The sequence below is a fragment of the Danio rerio genome, chromosome 6 (assembly GCF_049306965.1).
Source record: "Danio rerio strain Tuebingen ecotype United States chromosome 6, GRCz12tu, whole genome shotgun sequence".
Taxonomy (NCBI): Eukaryota; Metazoa; Chordata; class Actinopteri; order Cypriniformes; family Danionidae; genus Danio; species Danio rerio.
In genome coordinates this window covers 46,553,404-46,578,723 of record NC_133181.1, presented here as the reverse complement: position 1 = coordinate 46,578,723, position 25,320 = coordinate 46,553,404, and the positions used below count along the sequence as shown (strand labels likewise).

The window sequence follows — 25,320 nt, the reverse complement described above, 5'->3', positions numbered from 1 at the left end:
TTTTCTCCCTCTCCTTGTTTGTGGAGAAGCAGGGTGATGAACACACGAAGGTGGTGAAGGTATACTGATGATTTCGAACAACTTTTTTAGTCTTTTCACACACACCTTCTTCATTCATTCATTTTCTTTTCAGCTTAGTCCCTTTATTAAAAAAACAAGGGGTTGCCACAGCGGAATCACCCGCCAACTTATCCAGCACGTTTTTTACGCAGCAGGTGCCCTTCCAGCTGCAACCCATCTCTGGAAAACATTCACACTCATACACTACGGACAATTTAGCCTACCCAATTCACCTGTACCACATGTCTTTGGACTGTGGGGGAAACCGGAGCACCCGGAGGAAACCCACGCGAACGCAGGGAGAACATGCAAACTCCACACAGAAACGCCAACTGACTCAGCCGTGGCTCGAACCAGCGACCTTCTTGCTGTGAGGCGACACCACTACCTACTGCTCCACTGCATCACCCCACATACCACTTCTTTTTAATTGTAAAATAATAGACAGAGATATATAGTATGTGATTTATTTGAGCACAAGAAGTAAATTGTGTGAAATGAGTCCAGTGCATATGCAAGTCTTACAAGAGTTGTTGTTGTTGTTGTTGTTGTTTTGCCCACTCACTCATTGGCAAAAGGGCTTTAACATCTTTTCATAGGAGTTTGCTGCTGGCTTGTGCTTGAAACCCACTCCACATCAGAGATTTAGCTACATGGCTGTTTTTTTTGTGCAAGACAAAACAAAAATATAGAATTGGGATTCTATTGTAAATAATTCTAAACTAATTAGTATGTTCCCCACTTGTGTAGCAAACACAATTTACTCTGATGATCGTATAATATACAGTTGAAGTCAGAATTTTTAGCCCCCCTTTATATATTTTTCTCTTTTTTAAATATTTTCTAAATTATGTTTATCAAAAAAAATTCACAGTATGTCTGATAATATTTTTATTTCGACTAGAATAAAAGCAGTTTTACATTTTTTTAAACATTAAAATTTTGATAGTCTACAGAACAAACTATTGTTATACAATAAGTTGCCTAATTACCCTAACCTGAATAGTTAAACTAATTAACCTAGTTAAGCCTTTAAATGTCACTTTTAGCTGTATAGAAGTGTCTTGAAAAATATCTAGTCAAATATTATTTACTGTCATGATGGCAAAGATAAAATAAATCAGTTATTAGAAACGAGTTATTAAAACTATTATGTTTAGAAATGTGCTGAAAAAATCTGGTCTCCGTTAAACAGAAAACCGGGAAAAACAAACAGGGGGGTTAATAATTTAAAGGGGCTAATAATTCTAACTTCAACTGTACACATGGTTATATAGGTAGCTCAGCTGATAGCGGCCATTCAGATGAGGCAGTAGATAATAGATAAATAATCTTGGTTGCATTCATTTGTTGAAATGCAAAAGAATCCAATAAAGGCATTTCTTTCTGTCTTTCCTACAGAAAAGTCCACTACAGCTTCCTGCAGCTTGTGGCTATAGTTCAAATGCCAGTTCTGAATTTTATTCATATCTAACTGATTTTACAGATTTTATCAATGTCGGAGTGTGAAAATTGTGCAGTTTTTTTATGGCAGTTTGCCAGTTTGAGATAAACTACAGTATTTCCAAAGATAACTCTAAATGATTTCATTACTTCAGATGAACTGACATTCCTTGCAAGATGGTATATTATTGTGGTATCATCGATCTCAAATGTTCCCACCCCTAAACGGTATGTAAAACAAACAGTGGTCGGCCTGAACGTCAGTCAGACAGTTTAATGTCTCGCTCTGTGAGACTAGTCTACTTGACCGCACAGAGTGATTTATAGTCCTCTGAATAAACCGCTCTTGTCAGAAGTACCACATAAAAGCATTACAAAGTCTCTAAACCACTCATTCCTACATCTAAAGGTGACCTATGCTCAAAGAGCTTGATTTGAGCTTGGTTTTTTCTGATCAAGAACTCCCCCGCAATTCTTGCTCTGTCATGCTTGATTGTTTTCAAGTGACTTTGGTTTTGATGAACCTTTTAGGAACTGTGAAGAGTGACAATTTGAAAAGATAAGCAAGCACTCTTCTTTTCAAAGAGCCGAACGACATCTGAAAGTGCGAGTGGGAGAGCTGGCAGCTGACGCAAAGCGACTCGTTTTCTTGTTTAAAGTTACAGTCTGCCTCTGAGTTAACAAACCATGGGATTGAGCCTTCCCACCACGCTGCCTGCGTGCATATGCATACTCTCCTGCACACACACTTAGCTCGCAGGCCTTTGTTCCACAACCTTTTGTGAAGCTTGCCCTGGATTCAGCAAAGCTCTGTGCAGTAGAATGAGACTAAAGGAGTCTCTCTCTCGCGCTCGTTCTCCCCCTTCGCCCCCCAACATTCAGTCTGGCTCCCTTTGTCGTCATTTTTTTTCAGTTTCTTCACCTGACTTTCGCAGTCTGCCTCTTTCTTTCTTGCTCTGACAAATAAAACACTCGCGCTCTGAACGTTTGCCAGCATTTGGTGGGATAATCTACCTTCCTGAAGATTTGGCTGCGCTTCTCCTTATCACTATGGGCTCATCAGAACATAAGCAGTTCTTGGCTCAAAACCAAAATGAGAGAGCCACTTTCCAAACAGGAACTCTTATGGAGACATTCCTTGTGTGGAAAAGGAAATCATGTCCTCCATTCCCCCCTCATTCTCCCAGAGCACAGACACGCACACACATATTTAAAAAAAGCCTCCTGCTTTGATTTGACATCATTGAGACTCAGACCACCAGAGTTTGTTTCATAGTCAAGAGAACTCCTATTATCAGTTTGATTTCTTAAAAAAACTCGACTTTACTGTGCGTGTGTTGCAGTTATGATAATACTGACTTTATTTCTCACAATTCTGAGTTTATTTCTCAATATTCAGACATTTCCTCTCAGAATTCTGAGTTTGTCTCTCACATTTTTGATTTTCTTTCAGAAATGTGTCTCTTTATTTTCCAAAATGTGAGTTTGCTTTTCATTATTTTGAATTTGTAGCTCTGACTTTATATCCTGTAATTCTGAGATTATCTTATAGTTCTAATTATATAATAATCTTTTTTTTCCACAGTTGCAACTTTATTTATTTAAGTTAAAAGTTTATAGGCTTTCTAGGCTATTAGACTACACTAACTGACAAAAGCCGTCTATCCAAGTTTTAGGAACAACAAATAATAGCTTGACTTATAGTGGATTATTTAGTATCAGAAGTGTCTTAAGGCAAAGGCTTCTAGAATACGCTTATTTTACCAAAATAAAATATGATCATGCCTTAATTTTTAATTATTCAATTAGGACAGTAAGGTTTGAATCAGCTTAGACAAGTCTTGTCACTTAACAGAAATAATGTAGAGTGTAAAATACGGTCATGGTGCAGTGCAAAAAGAATTAATATTGTGTATGACTTGCATGAGCTTGGAGGACTGCATCCATACATCTCCTCAATGACTCAAACACCTTATTAGTAAAGTCATCTGGAATGGCAAAGAAGGAGTTCTTGCAGAACTCCCAGAGTTCATCAAGATTTTTGGGATTCATCTTCAGTGCCTCCTCCTTCATCTTACCCTATACATGCTCAATAATGTTCATGTCTGGTGACTGGGCTGGTCAATCATGGAGCACCTTGACCTTCTTTGCTTTAAGGAACATTGATGAGGCTGAAGTCTGAAAAGAAGCGCTATCCTGCTGAAGAATTTGCCCTCTACTGTGGTTTGTAATGTAATGGGCAGCACAAATGTCTTGATACCTCAGGCTGTCGATGTTGCCATCTCGTCTGCAGATCTCTTGCATACCCCCATACTGAATGTAACACTAAACCAAGATTTTTACTTCACCAAACTTGACTGATTTCTGTGATAATCTTGATTTCATGCGGGTTCCAGTAGGTCTTATGCAGTATTTGTGATCATTAGGATGCAGATCAACAGATGATTCATCGAAAAAATCTACCTTTTGCCATTTTTACAATTGATCGACTAGAAGTCAAGTTATTATTTGTTGTTCTTACAACACATCGATGACCTTGTTTGGTAGTGTATAGGGTATTTTGTGTTTGTATCTGTATATAAAGTTTAGACAGCGTTTTGTAGTTCTAACAATTTTACATTGTGACTTTGTTTCTTGCTACTGGGATTATAATTGGCTTTTTCTCAATTCTGAATGCATGAACACCATCTCACAAATCTGTCTTTGTAAGATATGATCTACAACCTTAGAGTTCTAAGGAGAAAAGTTATTTTTGTGAGATATAAACTAAGAATTACCATAAAAAACATCAGAACTGTAAAATAAAAAGTAACAATGACCTTTGTAATGTTTTATTAGCTTAAAGCAAGCTTCAATGTGCCATAGATCTAAATGATGGGTTGATAGTGTGGGATCCTAAAAGAATTTGCATTTCAAGTATGCAGATGAAACCCTTCACTGGTAACGTGCCAGCTGAGAGCTTGGGCCAGATTTTGTTTTGAATCAGTCAGGAAAAAAAAACATAAAATTCCCAGTGTCAGTGCCAGATATGCATAAATGGTCAACCACATCTGTCCCAAGAGAGAATGTGGATTGTAAGTAGCTCAAATGTGTCACCAAACACTGTGTTTACTGATCATTAAAAATGTGTTTGAAGCTTAGCACAAGCACACACGCACACACATTAAGTTTAGCCAACAAGAAGCAGCCCTAGGGGCGGCAGCCAGATGTGTTTTATCTGTAAGGTGAAAGGTCAAGTAGAACAAATTGCATAAACTCATTCCCAGTAGCAAGAAAACTGTCCACAGGGCTGCAGAGATGCATCCGATTCTTTCTTCTGCTCTTTCTGGCTTCAACAACATAAAACACTGAATTAGCAGGCTCCACTTTGCTTCTTTATCACTTTCCTTTAGCTTACAAAAGTAGAAGAGAGTTAAATGAGAACTGTTTGACAACAGCAGCAAAGGTCAGAGTAGTGCATTCGAGGTAATTGTCGAATTATGGGTTTGAAACTAATCAGGGACTAATCATGAACTAAATGAGAGAATTGTAGAGGTCACCCTGATTTTGTCCTTGAGCAAGGCGTATAATGCTTTTTATTATGATTATTATTTTTAGGATACATTGGCCCCCTCTGATTTAATTGATTCATAATGTGCTTTGTTTACCCTAGAAACAAACAATCTTAATGAATTGAAATGACCTAGTTAAAGCAAGCAGGTCAAATAAAAGTGGCTTTTTAATTGCCATCGTTGCAATTCATTGCTTTCAAGGCCTCTTTTAATAGTACATTTTGTGTTGTAGTGGGCGGCACGGTGGCTCAGTGGTTAACACTATCGCCCCACAGCGAGAAGTTCGCTGGTTCGAGTCCCCGCTAGGTCTGTTGGCATTTCTGTGTGAAGTTTGCATGTTCTCCCCATGTTCACATGGGTTTGTGCTCCAGTTTCCCCCACAGTCCAGTGTGTGTGTGTGTGTGTGTGTGTGTGTGTAAATGAGTGTATGGGTGTTTCCCTGTACTGAATTGCAGCTGGAAGGGCATCCGCTGCGTAAGACATATGCTGGAATAGTTGGCGGTTCATTCCACTGTGGCAACCCCTGATTAATAAAGGGACTAAGCTGAAGTGTGAGCGTGTGTGTGTGTGTGTGTGTGTGTGTGTGTGTGTGTGTGTGTGTGTGTGTGTGTGTGTGTGTTTTCTAAGAAATCATTCATTTATTTCTTTAAAGTTTTCTGCATTTCGAATAATATATTTTTATTTTGCTTTTTCAAAAGTAAACATTACAGAACATCAAAACTAAGCAGTAAACAAACTACGGGTTAAACATACACACACAATATATAAAAATAAATCACATAAAATAAATCAACAAAAAGTGAGGACATAATTGTGTAAACCAGGGGTGGCCAATCCTGTTCCTGGAGATTTACCTTCCTGCAGATTTTAGTTGCAACCCTTATCAAACACACCTGTCTGTAATTATCAAGTGGATTTCAGGTCCTAATTAATTGGTTCAGGTGGGTTTGATCAGGGTAGGAGCTAAACTGTACAGGAAGGTAGATCTCCAGGAACAGGATTGAGCACTGGTGTAAACCAATGGAGAAAAACTATTTTGTCCAATCAAATCATGTGGTACTGTTTTAATATAATAAAAAAATGGATTCCAATTCTTTTTAAATAATTCACCCTTTCCTCATAAAGAATATGAGATCTTCTCCAGTTGGAAACTTCTGAGATCCATAGCCCAAATGGTCCATCGATGTCTGTTTTCTATTTTAAAGCAATACATTTTTAAGTGATCGTCAATAACCAGTCAGTAAGCTTAATAGCATGATTATGCTGGAGGTTAGAATTTGTATATAATTGCCTAGTAAACATATATCTGGATTTAATGGAAAATCAATTCCATGAATCTGTGATATGATATTACATACTTGTCCCCACAACACTTTCACTTATAGGACACAGTCATGTAGAATGCAAAAATGTACCTTTTTCTATACCACATCTAAAGCAGGGGCGACGCAGTGGCGCAGTAGGTAGTGCTGTCGCCTCACAGCAAGAAGGCAGCTGGTTCGAGCCTTGGCTGGGTCAGTTGGCGTATCTGTGTTGAGTTTGCATGTTCTCCCTGCATTCGCGTGGGTTTCCTCCGGGTTCTCCGGTTTTCCCCACAAGTCCAAAGACATGTGGTACAGGTAAATTGGATAGACTAAATTGTCCATAGTGTATGAGTGTGAATAAGTGTGTATGGATGGGTTTCCCAATGATGGGTTGCAGCTGGAAGGGCATCCGTTGCGTAAAACATATGCTGGATACGTTGGCGGTTCATTCCGCTGTGGTGACCCCAAATTAATAAAGGGACTATGCCGAAAAGAAAATGAATGAATGAATGAACATCTCAAGCAGAGGGGAGAAATGTGTTTTTTAAATGTGTGTAATCTGGACGGAGTGTAATAAAGCTGCTGTAAGAAGTTAAACTGGATTAGTCTAAATCTGGAGTTCAAAGTTGAGCTAACCCCATCTCTACATAACTGACCCCATAGGTCATTTTCCAGCGTTATCCCCAAATCCTGTTCCCATCTAGTTTTAGACTTATCTGGATCAGGCAAAGGTTGTCTTAGCATCAAAGCATCATATGTTCTAGAAGAAGTCTTCATCTTAAGTACAACTGACACACACACAAATAAAATTAGAAAACAGGCCACTGTCTTATTTTTCAGTCAAACACAGGAACTTAAGATATGGAATTATTATGGACCTGTATTATTTAGTACTTTCTTTAAAGTTACAGTGCACTGATTATTTTCTGAGGCAATATACTGATTATTATATCTAATATAGGCAATTATTCAGAGGGAGTATTTAGAGTGAATCTACTGAAACAAAAAGTGCCTTGTACAGATTTTTATTAGAACTATTGAAATCGCAAATTGCAATAATTGTATATTTGTGTTCATTTATGGACATATAAAATTAAATATAACATATAAACATATTTGTACATGTTGTATTTCAAACAGTTGAAACATACACAAATGGACCTTTTTTCAATGTTTTAAAGTCTGTTGCATATATAATAAATAATTTATATATGTGAAACTGAACTTGTCATATATGTAATTTGCATATATTTCCATAGATCAGACCTCCATAAGGAAAAACCACATCAATAATTCATTTATTCATTTATTTCAATCTCGGGTCTGGTGCCCATTTTAATAAACCCCATTTTTAAACTGGCTGTTTAAAAATGTATCCTCAAATAAAGATTGACCAGTCACACTGAGAACAGAAAAAAACCACGTTCTCAGTTTCTCTCCATTTTATCTCCTTCATCTGTGATCGCATGTGCTTATCTGAGTCATCTTTATAATTCACCTACTCCCACATCACATCATTCGTGAGACAGCACGCAAGAGCTAGAAATCTGACATCAATCTGCTAGCACAAAGGTGATAGCCAAATGTACCTTTCTAATTTTAAAACATCACAGGCAAGCTCATCTAAATTAAGGATTTGACAGATTCTCACAAGCATCCAAGTTCTTTGAATTCAATAATGAATCAGTGTTTGAAGGCAGAGAGTGAACTTGATGTTTGTAAGTTCAGGTAATCAGAACTGTGTAATATTTCACATTTTATCTGTTGTGACTAAAACACTTTGTTGTATTTTGTGTTTACAACAGTGTGGTTCTGGTATCGTTTTCTGAATTGGATTTGACAGATTTGTATAACTTTTTCAAGTTCTTTGCGTTCAATAATGAATGAGCGTTTGAAGGCACAGTGTGAACTTGATGTTTGTAAGTTCGGGTATTCAGAACTGTGTAATATTTCATGTTTCATCTGACGTGATGAAAACACTCTGACAGCATCTGTGTTGTATTTTGCATTCACAACTGTGTGATTCCAGTATCCTTTTTCTGAATTGGCCTTTGAAGTTCCTGGCTTTTGCGAACCTTAGATGTTTGTATTCTTAGCTGTCCTGGATTTTGTAGAAAACCATCTGCAAAGAGTTCCAGATCAAACCTCCAATCAACATCAGTCGGTAATAAACTTATGAGAGTCTGTCATGAAGTTGCAACATAGACCCGGCAACACATGGGGAGAAAAGGGGGCACAGAGGGGCTGAAACCCTGGAGAGCAGCTAATGATTCACATTTCATACCCCCCCCCCCCACACACACAGGGGCCCTTGTGTCTGCCATGAGGGGCCTCTTCGAGGGTTTGTTTTCACTGTGCAATCCAAAATAAATGGAAGCCACAGATGAAGACTGGACACTTGAGAAATTGAAATCATCAAGTCCGTAAGAAAAACACTCATATCTCGGTCTGTTGCTCATTATGTGTGTGTTCCCTTCTTGATCTCATTGGCTGTGCGGTGAGAAACAGGTGAGATATATTGTGTTTATAGTCAGTAACACAGCCCTTTATTTTTGCACAGTTAGTTTCTGGTCATGCATGTCACCGTAGATAAAAGGTCATGACATACGTTGGTTCTTGTGTGTTTAACAAGTTCAGCTTGTGCAAGCTCAGAGTTGGTATAAAATGAATGTCACTCTCTTTGTGCATATTTTCAGTGATTCATGCTGTTGATTTGTACAAAAACTGCAGGTGTAATGACAACTCTTGTCTTATGTCCAACAATTTTCCACTCCAGCTTTTCTTTTAGGCACAATTTTCAATAGGCACGATTGCAGAAATAGAGATGTTTTTTAAAATTATATTTAGAATTGTTCAATTATTTAAATGTATTAATCTTCTAATAATTAATTAAATGGGCGATGCAGTGGCACAGTAGGTAGTGCTGTTGCCTCACAGCAAGAAGGTCGCTGGGTCGCTGGTTCGAGCCTTGGCTCAGTTGTCGTTTCTGTGTTGAGTTTGCAGGTAGTCCCGTTCGCGTGGGTTTCCTCCGGGTGCTCCGGTTTCCCCCAAAGTTAGTACAGGTGAATTGGGTAGGCTAAATTATTCGTAGTGTATGAAAGTGTGTGTGAATGAGTGTAAGATGGGTTGGGGCTGGAAGGGCATCCGCTGCGTAAAAACGTGCTGGATAAGTTGGTGGTTCATTCCGCTGTGGTAAACCCGGATTAATAAAGGGACTAAGCCGACAAGAAAATGAATGAATAATTAATTAAATATTAGTAAAAAATTTTATACTTTATTTGTTCATTCATTCTTTTTAATTATCCAGCATATGTACCTGTATTACACAGCGGATGTCCTTCCCGCTGCAACCCAGTACTGGGAAACATCCATAAACACTCATTCACACACTTACATTATTTAGTTTATTCAATTCACCTGTAGTGCATGTCTTTGAACTGTGGGGGAAATCGGAGCACCCGGAGGAAGACCACACACACACATGGAAGAACAATGCAAACTCCACACAGAATTGCCAACTGGTCCAGCCGAAGCTCGAACCAGTGACCTTCTTGCTGTGAGGCGACAGTGCTAACCTCTGAGCCCCTGTGTGGTCCCTTGCAATGATTGATTGTTTCATTAATTTCATTTATTTCTTGTACGCTTTTCTGCTGTCGTGGGGGCAGCAGTCTTTGGAGAGAACCCAGACTTCCCTCTCCCCAGACACTTCCTCCAGCTCCTCGAATAATGAAAGGTCCCGAGTCATTCCCTGGCCAGCTGAGAGACATAGTCCCTGGGTCTTCCCTGAGGCCTCCTCCAGGTGGGACATGCCTAGAACACTTCCCTATATAGGCGTCCTGTAGGCATCCGAAACAGATGCCCAAACCACCTCAGCTGACTTCTCTCAATGTGGAGGAGCAGCGGCTCTACTCAGAGCTCCTCCCGGGTGACAGAGCTCCTCACCCTAAGGGTGCGTTTTGACACCCTGCGAAAGAAACTAATTTTAGCTGCTTGTCCTTTCAGTCCAAAAGCTCATGACCATGGGTGAAGGTAGGAACGTAGATTGACCGGTAAATCAAAAGCTTTGGCTTTTGGCTCAGCTCCTTTCATTAAAAATGTAAATGATGTTAAGAAACTGAGCATTATTTACAACATAAATAGAAACGATGACAATCTATGTATATTTTGCCTCTGTAATAATTTTTTTTTACTCTCAAAGTGCTGGTGATCATGGATTCAGCTAAAAATCTGTATTGTTAAGACGAAAAAACGTTACTTGAATGAGTAAATTAAGAGCAAATTTTCTTTTTTTTCAGGGTGAGCCATGCCTTTTAAAACTGAGACACTCTTTATCAGAGATTTAAAAATTGGTCAAAGTTGGCCCATGGTAACCTTTGATCTGGCCCATCACCCCATCTGAAAAAAAGAGGGAGATTGCTTTAGAGATTGTTATTTCAAATTTAATGCAACCTTTTATTTGTTTGTTTTACTGTTAAGCTACAAAAAAGCAAACTGGAATTAAATGTTTTAATTTAAATGCTCTAATTTAGTTTAAAATGTACAAACAGTCACTCGATGAATAGAAGACAATGCAGAGGCTTTGGTGACCAAATCAGGGCAAAGGCAGATTCTGCTTGACCTGTGTATTCAGTATTGAACTCCACTCTGTTATAGACGTGATTGTTTATGTTTTTGTTGCAATAAAATATTTATTTAGAAAAAGCTACTGCATTAGTTAATATGATTCAAATTGATTCTTAAATATAATGAAATAAATGTGGAAATTACCCATGGCAACATTAAAGTAAATTAGTTTGTGATAGCCTATTTATCTTTGGCCCACGGTTCTCAATGATATTCCGTTTTTGGCCCTTCATACGAAAAAGTTTGGGCACCCCTGCTTTATATTGTATCACTTGTAGCTATGTGAGGCTGGCTGCAGTGACAAACTTGTTGCACTCTGAGATGCTTGAAGACAGATTTAAATCTGTGGCTGTGAACATTTCATTCTTAATCATTCCCATGCATTGCTTTGAGGTGTCAAAGCACAGAATAAAGTAAGCGCATGCATGTATATTCCAGTATGGAGGTGTCCCAAGTTGAACTTGACTTTGTAGCCCAGCTCAACGCACACTCCTCAGCGCCGTTGAGGTATAGCAGAGTCATTCAGTCATCGAGTCAGTCTTTCACTGCTGCTTTCTCTCACCTCGACAGGCACACAGTCTTAATTACGTTTGGCAATCGGAGAGCAGTGTAGTAGTATTACTCCATCCGTGCCGATTATTTCTGGCGAGACTTTTAAATCGAAAACCGCGGTGATTGGACGGCGCAGTCACGGGGTCCGCAGTCTCTTCGCCCTGCCTAGAGTCAGTCATTCAGTCGGGGGAAGGCGAGTCTGCCTGCAAGCGCTTCTCTCAGTGTGGATCCACCATACACACACATACACGCTCACACGGACCTTTACGCACAATTATTGTTAATTACGGAACCCGTTTCGGTCTTCTGGGAGTCTATTTTTCCACAATGGGCGACAAAAAGAGCCCGACCAGGTAAGAAAGCGTCAACAGTCGGTAGTTTCTGAGGCGATTTTGGTGTCCGCGCGGCTGTTTTTTCGCTCGGTGGATATTCGGATGCTTTTCTCGAGGAGTGTTTCTCCTTTCTCTCAGAAACAAGCGCAGCTATGGCGGCTTTCTCTTCTTTACAGAGGACTCTAAACACGACTCAGTGCCTCTCAGACAAAGAGATTTTTCTCCTACGGGATACGCCTGGCCTCTTCGGACGGGGTTTTTAATCGAAGTTAGCCGTTAAACGGACGTTTTTTGACATTCGATTTCACGCCGTTCACCGACGCGATATCTTTAGCTCTCTGGCTAACGCTAGCTGCCGTGCCAGCGGACACCAATCTAGACCCTTTAAGTGAATTACATGTCTCTGGTGACTAGAAGCTGTGGAGAATAACCGTGGCTAGTTAGCTGGTTAGCGTGCGTTTCCAGTATTTTCCGGTTCTAATAAACCGTCCTCGCGCGTCATGTGTCGGATTTTCTGTCACTTTCTGTGCCACTTCGCTTCGGTTAAACGCATTCGAGTCGACGGATGTTAGGGGGCAAACGTGAAAGTTGACCTTAATAATTTGAGCTTCTCTTGTCATTAAAGGCCAAAAAGACAAGCCAAACCGACAGCGGACAACGGATTTTGGGACTGTAGCGTGTGCACTTTCAGAAACAGTGCCGAAGCCTTCAAATGCAGCATCTGTGATGTACGGAAGGGCACGTCTACCAGGTATGGGCATTTACAATGGACTTATGCAGCATTGCATTCCTGATCTCATCACTAATGCTGTCGATTTGGACGCTTTACTTGTTGATTTGCTGTTTAAGATTCATAGAAACACCAGTCGTCTCATGCAAGTGAAATGTCATTTGTTCAGTCTGATGACTGGCGCTAAATTGAGTGTGGCAGACAGCCTGTGCAGTCACTGCAGTGGAAGGCAAACTTTCTTTGTCTTTCATTAGCTTGAGCGCATTTTATTGCATTGGATTTGCGTTCTAATGCTTTCACTGCAGCTCCATGATCGTGCATGCTTGCAGACGCATACCTGCTAATGCAGTGCTGCAGTGTTTGCATGTTGTGGCTCCAGCCAGATTTCCCATTGAAAGCTGTATGGCTGGCATGTGTCTGTTTTAATCAAATGTATTTAATGTCTGGGTGTGTTTTAAGCTGTCAAACTGTTACAGATACCTTTGGTGTTAAGATCCATAACAGGAAACTGATTTTCTCGGGTTTTTCCTGCATGTTAGAGCGGTTGCAACAGTTTAAAGGTCATTGTGGTGTCAGAAATTCTTAATCAGTCTTCATGATGTGTCATTTGTTTTGACACACAAGCAAGTGAAACGACTCTGCTTCATTTTACAATTATACTAACATGCTGCTCATTTGTATTAAAGCTAAGGGCAAAGAAGCAGAGTTAATGTTGTTTTTCTGGTTTGTCTAATTGGATGATTTCACTGCTCCAATTTCTGAGTGATTCAGTTGGAAGCCGTCACTAACAGGTCTAGGTTTTTCTTGTCCTTTCATAAAGGTCATTTAACCCAGTGGTTCTCATTCTTTGCTCTAGACATGTTGGTTGGAGGTCACCCTTGATTGACCCCCCCCCCCCCCCCCCCCCTTCTCTCACCAGTTTAGAATGCCCGGCTGCTTTCTGAAAGTGGCAAAGATGCATTATTTGCTACAGATTAAACCCCGCAAATTATTTTTTCTGTTGTTGAACAATAATTATCCTGAGGAACAGCCATAGCACTTTAACATGATCTGTTCTGAAGACTTTTATTTCCCCAAATTGGAGCCCCAGAACCTTATCCACCCTACATAACATATACATAATCTGCATGGTCTGTTTAACCTTTTGATGCACAACATGGGTCTAAAGTGACCCGGCTAAGTTTATTTTTTACTATATCTTTGCAAGATTTTAACTTAACTTAGTATTCCCAGAATTCCTCAAAGCCTTTTAATTTTAATTTATTTTTTACATTTTGAATATAAATCATTACCACTGTCACTATCCTCTTAATACACACCATGGGTCTAAAATGACCCATATTATTTTCCTATGTTATTTCTATCAAATATCTAGTTTTAAACTGTTTTTAAACATCAAATTTTAATATAAGTGTCAAAAATGACCCATATAGGAACTTTTGCATTTTTCTAATTTCTGCAAAAAGGAACACATTAACTGCTAAATACTGTTCACCGGCACACGTTTACAGCTAAACATGGCTGAATTGTTCTATTTGATGCTTACATATTTTACATTTTTAAATATATATTTTGTGATAGATAGATAGATAGATAGATAGATAGATAGATAGATAGATAGATAGATAGATAGATAGATAGATAGATAGATAGATAGAAGGAAGGCAATAACATAATGAATATGGGTCACTTTAGTCCCATGTTGTGCATGAGAAGGTGTTTTTTTGCATCAAAGGGTTAAATGTGTTTGCTAGCTAAAGTTTAATTTTCAGAATGTTTGCAGGGCAAGCTGATTTTCACTACTATAATTAATTTTATGTTGACCTGATTTTTTTTTTTTTCAAATTCATGTCACACCAGCTTGTTCTTTGATTTTTCTTAAAGTGTGACAGGGTTTTAATTCCAGCTGTTGAATTTGACAGTTTTGGCCCTCCTAGTAATGTGATCTACTGCTTTTTGCAAGTTAGTATTCTGAAATGTTATAAATAAGAGAGATGTTGGATTACTTCAGGATTGTAAAGCCCTGATTGAGTCAAATAAATGTGTGGTTTGCCGATAATGCCACCGTGGTTGTATTCCTGTAAGCAAATGAAGGTATGCACGTATGTTTTACGTCCGTCTGGACTCGGCTGTGTTTGTTATGATGTGTGAACCCGCCAACACTTCTCATCAGCTGACTGATGTGGTGTCTACAGCTATGAGTAATATGCGGCTGCACACAGTAATCCCGTGCTCTAACCTTTTCATCTGCTCTTTTACACCCAGTGCTTTTCTGACATTTGGGGGAAAGAAGAGGTGTCGGGAGAAGTCAGACACTTCAAAATGGTGTATTTGTCAATAATGATTAGTCAGTTTATTCCCTTCGAACCGGCACAGCGCTCATGGATCTGTTTGCAGAAAGCAGGCGCGTTTTGTTTCGTGGTAATGACAGGAAATGAAGCCATGTGTCGGAAACCCCTCGTCTCTTACTTGCTGGCAGCAGCCCAGCTCCTATCAGGCTGCTGAATAGAAATCGCACTATATTGCTGAAGAGAGCCGCTCTGTCTCTGTTTGATCTGCGCTGTCAAGCTTTGATGGATGCGATTGTTTGCTGATGTAAGAAGCCTGTCTCCCTTTGTAATGAGGACTAATTAGCCATCTTGTCCACGTTTGATGTATTCCAGTGGTGCACGGGAGGGAGCTCAGGGTGCTTGCAGAGAAACGATGCACTCTCTTACAAGTGTGCAGCGGTTTATGCTCCCATCTCAGCACCTTTTATCTCTGTTTCCCTCCATGAACGAGTCTTTGTGGTGTGATAACGCATTCCACTCACCAATTACTTTATCTTTGTTGGTCTATAGGGTTCAAAGCATGCGGCAACCCCCTGTGCAAGGATGCTTGTAGATTAGCAATGCATTTTTTTGTCATGTAAAGAAGGTCTGAATGTTTTCGTAGCTTAATCTGATATCTGAACCTATTGAATTCAGGAAGATCGATTTATTTCATGCTGCGTGAACTTGCCGTGTAGTGTTTGTAGACTTTTTAAATGAGGTTTAAAAGCGACTTTTTAGGGAAAATGTCAATTAAGCATGACCGTGTCTTTTGCATGATTGACTGACTAATAGATTGCACAAAGGTTTGCATGTTCACTTAATGGCCTTTTACACCTGTTAGAAAGATGTATTTTAATGTTAATTCAGTCATAAGTGAAACAACAGGTGATAACTGGAACATTTTGCACTTTCAAAGGTAGTTCACAGCCACAAAACATCACTTACTTTATGCCTACTGACTATATTCTTAAACTTAGCGGGACATGTTAAAATCAGCTAGCCAGATTTCATTTTCTCTTCTAAAATTATAAGTTTGTACTGTATAGGGTTGCACGGTTTACTGGTGTGGTAGTATCGCGATACTATGGCTTCTAAATATTGGCAGTGCCACTGAAGTTTGCAAACGGTAGTATCATCATTATTAATTTATCCACAATAGATGTTGCATGTGTAAAAGTCACTAAAGTGCTTATAAGTTTGTGCAACAATAGACTATTTTATTTTAATAGTCCATGGAGCCCTTTAAGGTTGCAAAACTGTGCCTTTGCACATTTTCCAATGCTTCAATTCAAACATACATCTGAAACGGTTAATTTCTGTTCCTGTTAATATTATTTAGTAGCTACAACAACAGGTACAATCTCTTTAAAAGAACTACTCCCAAAGTGAAATTTTCAATTACTTTGGATTGTTGCCTGATAAGACTGAGAAAAATTTATGAAAAACCCAAAATAGCAACAGGAAACATTGAAACAATTTTTGACCACTTTATATAGCCTAATTTTGTTGGAAAATGCCCTTTTCTAACATTTAATTCTGTATTGTTTGTATCTTTATTTTAATATATTATTTGATGTTCGTGTTAAAATACAAAAAAAGAATGAATACATTGAAATGGGGTGCAAATAATACTTTTTGGCCTTAAGGGAATTGTTTATTAAACTCAAGTAGGCTGATTATAACATAAAATATAGTATTTCTGACAATTTTCTTTATAATTTGAGTTATAAATTACAATATTGCAAAACAAGGTATTGTGATATTTAGCTGGTATAATGTCGTAAGATTAACTAATGGTATCGCGACAACCCTTGTACTGATGATAAAAAAGGGTCAAATGCACAACTTTCTCATACCGGTTGTAGTTTGAATACACATAACATACAGTATTTAGCATATTTTTGCAGCTGTCATAGTACAGTGGGGGAAATAAAACAGTGGGCGAAGTATTGAACAGGTCACCATATTTCTCAGAAAAAATATTTCTAAAGGTGCTGTTAACTTGAAATTTTTACCAGATGGTGATAACAACCTAAGAAATACATTTATTAAAAGAAAAAAAAAATCGAATTGAAAAATCGAACCGAACGCAAACACTAAAAAACTGAACTACACTGTTCTAATTAACAATGATCTTTTATGTGAAGCTACTTTGACACAATCTACATTGTAAAAGCGCTATACAAATAAAGGTGAATTGAATTACTTTACAAATCAAGTTATGTGTAAAAAGTGTTGAACACATGAAGAAAGTGAGGTGTAGAAAGGCAGTTAAAGCCCAGACAAGATGAAAGCCCTTCATCAGTGTAAATTATTATTAGCTGCTTCAGTTCAACATCTACATTATCAAGATGATGAAGATGAAACTAGGGTGGACATTTCAGCAAGACAATGATCCAGAACACAGCCAAGGAAACTTTCAAATGCTTTCAGAGAAAGAAAATCAAGCTGTAGAATTGCCCAGCCAATCACCTGCCTCAAATTCAATAGAAAATACAAAATAACGATCAGATTTAGATGGACAAAACCCACACTGTGTATCATAATTTAAATTGTGCAAGCTTATTTCTCAATATTAAATAGTTCAGAAAATATATGTATACATAAACCTGCTGTTAAAAAACTTAAAGAAATTAGCAAAACATTTAAATGTGTACAAAAGAGATTGATTAAAACACCAGGTGTAAACGGGAGTATGTATCTATCATTTTACTTGTGATCCAATCAAGCCAATCTCGTCTTATAGCAGATTCAAACAGAGCAATGGACCGGGCACTTTGATGCTCAACAGTGTGCTAATGAAGTGTTGAATGAATTATACGTATGCCTTTCATGCTTGAGTATCCGCAACTTGCAGGATTGTATGAGTTGGATGACATCTTTGCTGGAGGGCATGTTTCTCACTGTTATTTCCCACACAGCAGCTGCACACTTTGTAGACTCATTTACTTTGCGTTTCCATGGCAGTAGGGGTTATCTAGGGTCACTCTACTGTTAAACTGGAAGAAATTTGTACTGATTCATCGTAGGCTTGTTGTCTGATATATAAGAAGCAGGGAGTGCATATAATTTGTGAGGTAGTGCTTTTGGATTCAGGTTGCCTTGAGATGGCTTTAATGTTCAATTTTGACTAATCTGAACTAAAAAACCCTGTCAAGCCTCAAGCAGAGCTTCAAAATGATCTTCCTCTTTCCTCTGAGCCCATCGAAATCAAATTTCCCTGCACAGCATTCCTCACACACCTTAAAGCACCATGTTTTAATATTACATTGTAATCCTGAGAACAGGAGCGAAGAATGTGACACCTTGTCCGATTCCGTGCTTTCTGTGTTCCAAGATGCATATCAGTCACCCACAGGTTAGAGGGAAGAATCCATTAGGGGTTTCTTAAGGTGATTGATGTGCCGGATCAGGGGGAAGTGCCAGCCTTTGTGTTACCTTGATCTTTAGTGCCGGTGTACTTTTACTTCACCTAAAGCTTCCTACCTGCATGGTCCCAGCCTAAGATTTTTCTTCCTCAAGCAGTTTTGCTTCCTTCATTTTCAGTGTTGATTATTAAATGCTTTGCATACAGGAACTTTTTTTCTAATTCACCGGAGTTCAATGAGATTTTTCATGTCAGTAAAAGTAAAATCCGATGCAATTTAAATTATTATCTCGATTTAAATACGATTTTACCAGATGACTTAAATAGCTCTATTTGTTAAGGCATTACTTTAGAATGATTGCGATGATTTTGTAGCAAAGTGAAATGTATATTTTATGTACTTTATTATATAGATATAATAAACCAACTAAAGTCATAAATGAACACAATGGAGCAAATATGAAAGTGAAAGAAACAGTGCTTTATGGTTTTCTGGGGAGAGTCTAGAGTTTTTGCGTCAATTCTGCAGTGTCTCCAAATATTGTGTGTTTTGACCTGTGGTTTCTGGTCATCTATAATCCCACCTCAACATTGCATATCTTGCTATGTGACTATTGCAGAGACACTGCGATATCGATGCTCAAACAATATATTTTGCAGCTCTAATTGCATTTTTAAATCTGGATTCTGCAATTCCCTATGGTACTAATTAATTAATCTTAATGTAAATTAGATTTACTCCAGTATTTGCATTTTTTAATATTAAACCCACTCTGTGGTGGGAAATTGGATTCACAGATGCACTGTAGTGCTGAACCGAGCTGCCAAAAAGTAAATTAATAAATAATAAAAAATTCAGTCAATTGGTAAAGCATACAGGACATTATATAAATAAATGCTTGTTGTGTACAAGCTTGCACAAACAATGTCCTAAATGCATCTGCATCAATAAACATTTATTTATTTTTTATTGCAGTTTCCAAAATACATACTGTTGTATGGTATATAGGGTTTTCCACATTGGATACACAAAACAACCAAGCATCGGAATCCATTAATTGTAGAACTAAAAAACAATTTCAAAAAATTATATATATAAAGAGAAAATAAAAAATAAATAAATACAGAAGTTACATTAATAATTCTAGGACGTAATTTAATTATAATTATAAGAACAATCAAAATAATACACCCATAGCTGTTTTGTATTTCGTCAAAAGGAAAACAGATGAAACTAATTTATTGCTTTTCAATTACAATTTAATTGTGTACTTTTTTTTTTACCTATATTGTGGCACCCAATGTTCCCTTTTCATCCCTAAACTATACACATATGAAACTGAGGATGGTACTTTTAGGATCTTTTTTATTTATTTATTTGTTTATTTTTAAATTGGTATTGTTCTTCATCTTTCTTTTATGTTTTCTCTCATTACAAAAAACATACACAATATCAACAAAATCAAATTCACAGCTTTCTGACTGTACATTTTATATTAAATTTGGTCATAAAGGAAGAACATATTCTACTCCTTTTCTCAATGTCTCATTAAACTCCTCAGTCTGTAAATGACGATTCATTCTCCATCTTATAGATTTCATAAATTGTCAAACCAGTCACTAATTTGAGGTTTTTCAAGCTGTAATCATTTTTGATTATGGCTTTTTACCAGCAAAATTTTATGCAGTTTTTTTTTTGTCAGATTTTTCTTCTAACGTAGGATTTTTAAGGCCTAAGCATAGCATTGAGAAAGAAAAACCATTGGAGATATGAAATATATTCTCTATACATTTATGAACTTTTTGCCACTTTTTGAAGCAGAATATATGTATGATTCACTTCATTTAAGCCACATAGTCTCCAGCTGACTGCATTTTTGTTTAAGTGTCTCTTCTGCTCAGGGGTGACAAAAGTTATTGATATTTTTCCAACCAAATTCCCTCCAGACTTCCACTGTTTTTTAAAAATACTTTTCCACTCTTCCTCTGTAATTTCAATATTACTCTCTTTTTCCAGTTATTTTTTTTTATAATATGTGTTCTCTAATTTGATTTAAATATATCATTTATTTTGAATAGAAATTATTTATGTTGCAGTGTATGTGTATTTTATGAAGTGCATTGTGTTCACTGTAATTGATCAGTCTAATGCATATCCACATTAGTTGATATGAATTTGACAACTAGTTTCTTCAGCTTTAAATAATGATTGTCATCTGATCACTTATAGAGTCACTGAATCAAAATTGAGTCAGATTGTGTGGTGTCTTCCCACCCAGGCTCAACAGACGGTATCTTTGTTGACAGTCTTTCTGTCACATAAAGGTAGACGCAGATAGAGCAAGCAGATGGAAAATTAAGTATGTCACTGTGCAAGAATTTCATACAATCTGTTCAAATGTGGAGGCTTTCATGATTCAATGGGAAATTGAGATTTGAAGTGCCTTGTTCCGCTTGGAATAACATAATGTTGTCTTGACACTATTGATTCGTGAAATCAGCAAGGATGGCTTAGATTCGGTGTGTGTAATTGATGGAGCACAGATTTACAATCCAGTAATTTTCTTCGCCGTTGCTTGAGTGCAGATTGTCGAGGATAATGAAATTACATAATCAGGCTGTGCTAACACTGTGTCAGATTCCCCCATGCCTCTGCACACACACATTTGGACACACTTTTGCTTATCCACAGTTATCAGCCTTTAGACCCACACTAAACCACAGACGTAAGCTTTTAATCTATAGGAGTGTGTTGATTTGAGGGTTTTAAACTTCCTAATGAGATTGTAGACATTTAAGTGAATGTGCAGAAAGGAATTCTGAGATTAAAGTAAAAAGGTTGACATGCATTGATGATATTGTGAGTGAAGTAGAGCTTTTGAATAGTGCTAGAGCAATATATAATTCAGACTAATTTATAAAAAAAATTTCCATACAATATTTGTACTGTTTATTTCAGATTACCTACAGGTGCTGAACATGTTCAAAACATTAAATATGCAGTTTTATATAGATCACATTAGGATTGTCACGATCCTGGAATTCGGTATCAATCGGTACTGAAATTTTAAAAACATCAGTTTCCCGCAAACATTTAAGCAATGTGGAGCACGTTCTTAAACCGTGCTGATTTGTCATTGTGTTCACGTGCTCAACAGAAATGACTGATTGGCTGTGAAGGTCGTCAGTTAAATGAAATGGACTGCTGTTTACTGAGTATAACCACAGATACAGGAACTGGAGCGTTTCAAAGTCACATCGATCAGCTGGTTTGTCTATAAGCTGACATTAGCTTTAAAACGCTCCTGTGTCCCTGTATCTGTAGTTACACTCGGTAAGCAGCGGTGAGTTCGGTGAACCGTTGACCTTCATTGCCAATCACAGTCTTTTCTGTTTAGCACGTGAACACAATAGCAAATCAGCTCTGTTTAAGATCGTGCTCCACATCGCTTAAATGTTTGCAGGAGATGGACAGTATTGAATTCCAGTATCGTGACAACCCTAGATCACATTTGCTGTAAAATTTTAATAAGTGTAGTTTTTATTTATGTTTTTGTTTATATCAGTGCAACAGTTTGTGTAAATATACCAGCAGAATTTCACATTTCATGCCAGCAGAAAATCACATATACCAGCAGAAAATCACATTTCATGGCTCGATCGGTACTTTCTAATCTGTCCGATCTCATGAGCCAAGTTTATGAGTTTACAAGCAGGGGAAGAAATTTTAACTTCTTATGCATCAAATACGCACTTCAAATGTTTTCTTCTCTGAGACACGTTGAATTATTCTTTCATCATTTGCAATATTTCCAAATTGCATTGTTAATATTTTTTCTTACTATTTTTTTTATGTATTAGCTATTGTTTTCTGTGAAGCTCATTCTGACCATGACATGTCCACACTTAGTGGTTATTAGAGATTATAAGGGATGGGGCTGGGCGAATAAATGAAAAGTAATCAAAATCGACATTTAGAACCTATAATCCCATTTTCCAAATCAATTATTTCAATTACTTTCAAGTGCAAGTTATTTATTAGTTGGTTTTAACCAATGTGCGTTTTCATTTCAGTTGTTCAACATTCAGTAAATAACCATAGATAGTATAATTTTAAAATCAAGTAATGCACCCTTCATGCAGAAATCTCTCTGTACAAAACCTGTCAGTGAATTATGAGGGCAAAAATAAATGTACAAAAATAAATGAATAAATTAAATTAAATAATCGTTCATGAATTGTAATCAAGTTAAAATGTTTAATTAATTGAGATTTTGGTTTTAGGCCAAATCGCCCTGTCCTAATAAGTGATTATATGCAACATCCTTTATTTATTCTGTAGGGTAAGGAGAGACCTCCACTTAAGTATCATACTTGGGGAAAATATTGTTAATGCAATGGCAAAGTTATATAATGCTCAAAGCATCAGAGTCAAAACCTGGTATCATCCTTTTAACCATGATCTGGCATCGATACTCTGTATTGGCTGCAAAAAACCTGATCAGAGCATGCCTTGTTTGTACCCAGTGTGGTGAAATATCTTGTTTTTCCATATAATTTTGCATATAATCTTGTTTTATACTTTTGTATACACATTATTTGTGTACAGACAAGTTTTGCCTTCATGTTTGCATCTCTTCTGCAAAGATCTTTAGCAAGTCATTTGTTTAACACAACGTTCTACACAACGTTGACCACTTCATTTGTGGGACATTTTTAACAAAATGGTTATTACATAGTGTTATTTAAATCAAGTTGTCGTTTTATATTTAAGCTAAACATAAAAACATCCATTTGAATCTAATGAACATACTAAAAACTGAGAGATTTTATGTATTTCCCCACTGTCCAGCAATTAATGTATTGAGTTTGAACTAAGAGTGTGTGTTTGGGTGGGCTGAAATTGGCCTGAAAGTGATTTAGCAACAGAGAAATTGCTGGCCATGTGATATTGAAGGGAGGCAGATGACAAGGCACCAGGGAGGAGATAAAAAAAAAAGGGCCCAAAAGAATGGAGCGAGCGAATGAATGCAAGAGAGCAAGTGTGCGTGTTGTACGTGTGTGTGTGCGCGCGCTGTGGGGAGGGGGTTGTGGGCCACTGCCTGCTGAGTTTGATGGACGGCTCTGTTGGGATGTGCTCACTCAGCCAAGAGGCTCTCAGAGGGAAGGCAGAATGGAGCACATCATTACCCAGCGCAGGGAAGCACTGGGCTCACCCTCTTTCAACTCCCGCTCTCCTCCTCCTCACTCGCCGCATGTCATTCAGTCAGTGGAGCAGAGGAGGCTGCCGTTTGCCTGACTCAGGCATAGATCGCGTAACACAGTCAGTGACGTTCGGTGACCACACTTAATCAGCTAACTGAGTGGGAACGTAAGCGGTTTCGATTGAGAGCCACTGCCTCGCTGTAGTCTGTGGAGCAGAGCGCTGATGAAGATGGCAAGGCAGACAATGGAAGCCGACGTGACTGACAGCTCGTCTTGATATGAGCCGGAATCTGTTTTTGCCGGAGGAAATATAAAGCCATTACAATCTGCAGCTCTGCTTGTGTATATAGATGTTAGTGCTAAGAGGATTAGTCAGCTTACTTTATTGCTTGCTGATGTGTTTTTCTGTGACATATTGAAATTCTTCAGAGCAGTAAGGGCAGGGCTTCACAGATAACATATGAAGGTGATGGAAACATTTTTTTTTCTGGGAGCTCATGATGTAAAGGTTTTATACCCCATTGAAAACATTACGGAAGTTTGGTTAAAATCTTATAAAAATGTCAAATAATTCAGCATTCTCGAACAATTGCTTTATTTGTTTAATTATACAAAAGCTTTTGGTGTTGCACAATGTGCTACAAAATATCACTTGTTTGTATTTTATTTAATGCTGCTACTCTATAGGGTTGGGTACCAAAACCAGTACTTTTGTAGCCGGTATGGACTGAATGGGTATGGGCAAGGACTGAAGAAGCATCAAGGGGGTGCGTTTAAGGCACACGTAGATGCACGTTGTGTTGCTCCCATTTCTAAATGTTTAATTCTGAACAACTTTGATGTATATGGACATCGTCGGCGATGTTTAGCATTTCTTCTTGTTGCTTGGATATAGAAGGCAAACCGCACAGTACATCGCATCCGAAGAGTGACTCCCTTCATCAACCCATGATTGCATTTATCTAATTTGCTTAAACTAAGCAATGTAAAGTGTGGCTATATTTTACAAGCAAGGATTCTGACACGGCAACGTGAAGCAGATGCTTTATAAAAGTTGTATGTAAGGGGGGGAAACATGTCAAAATTAAGACATTTGAAAGCTCATGGAATTAACTTCAAGAGGAATGAACTGTCTTTGACAGCTTGAGATATCATCTGGCACTTTCAGTGGCTACGTTTGCATGGACATCAATACTCTGATTTTAATATGATTAAGACAATACTCTGATTAAGAGTCTACCGTGTAAACATCAATATTTGATTACCTTAAAAGGCCACAGACATCATTGACATGAAATGCGGTGGTATTTTCTTTCCATTCAACATGTGGTATCAAATTCTTTTAAAACAACACTCTTCCACCAGTCCTTACTTCATATACTCATCCAATACCTCAGTTTGTCACAGGGACATGAATGAAATGTTCCTGAATTAAAGTGAAACTGCCGAACTGCAGTTAAAGTAAAAAAATAAAAAATTGTAATTTACATAAAACTCTGGATTTAACGTGGATAGCCTGGTGGCACAATGACGTTAATCGAATTATGCACTATAACATTATAAACTTGATCATGAAAGGAACATTCAAAAAATAACTTATGTAAACACCTTAATCATATGGTCTTGTTCTGATTAACGCAAAATAATTAGATTACTGATGTTCATGTAAATGTAGTCACTAGCCCTAAACCCTAGAAAAAATAAGTTCACTGATTTTGACAGCCTTTCTCCAGGTTAGTAGTAAGCTAATGTTGTTCATTGTATAATGCAGATCTAGCATTCTGCTAACAAACAAATGATAAAAAAAAATGTATTAATGCAATTGAAATATATAAAATATG

The 25,320-nt window shown here is 37.7% G+C and overlaps 1 protein-coding gene across 1 annotated transcript in view; it reads left to right on the top strand.

Annotated features, from left to right (window-relative positions):
• Positions 1–11,788: 11,788 nt before the first annotated feature.
• Positions 11,789–25,320, top strand: part of rybpb (RING1 and YY1 binding protein b) — a 36,206-nt gene continuing 22,674 nt past the window's right edge. Inside the window, 2 exon segments of the mRNA NM_001012373.2 lie at positions 11,789–11,886; positions 12,491–12,616. Of these exon segments, the coding sequence (NP_001012373.1) occupies positions 11,861–11,886; positions 12,491–12,616 (152 nt within the window). The 5' untranslated portion in view covers positions 11,789–11,860.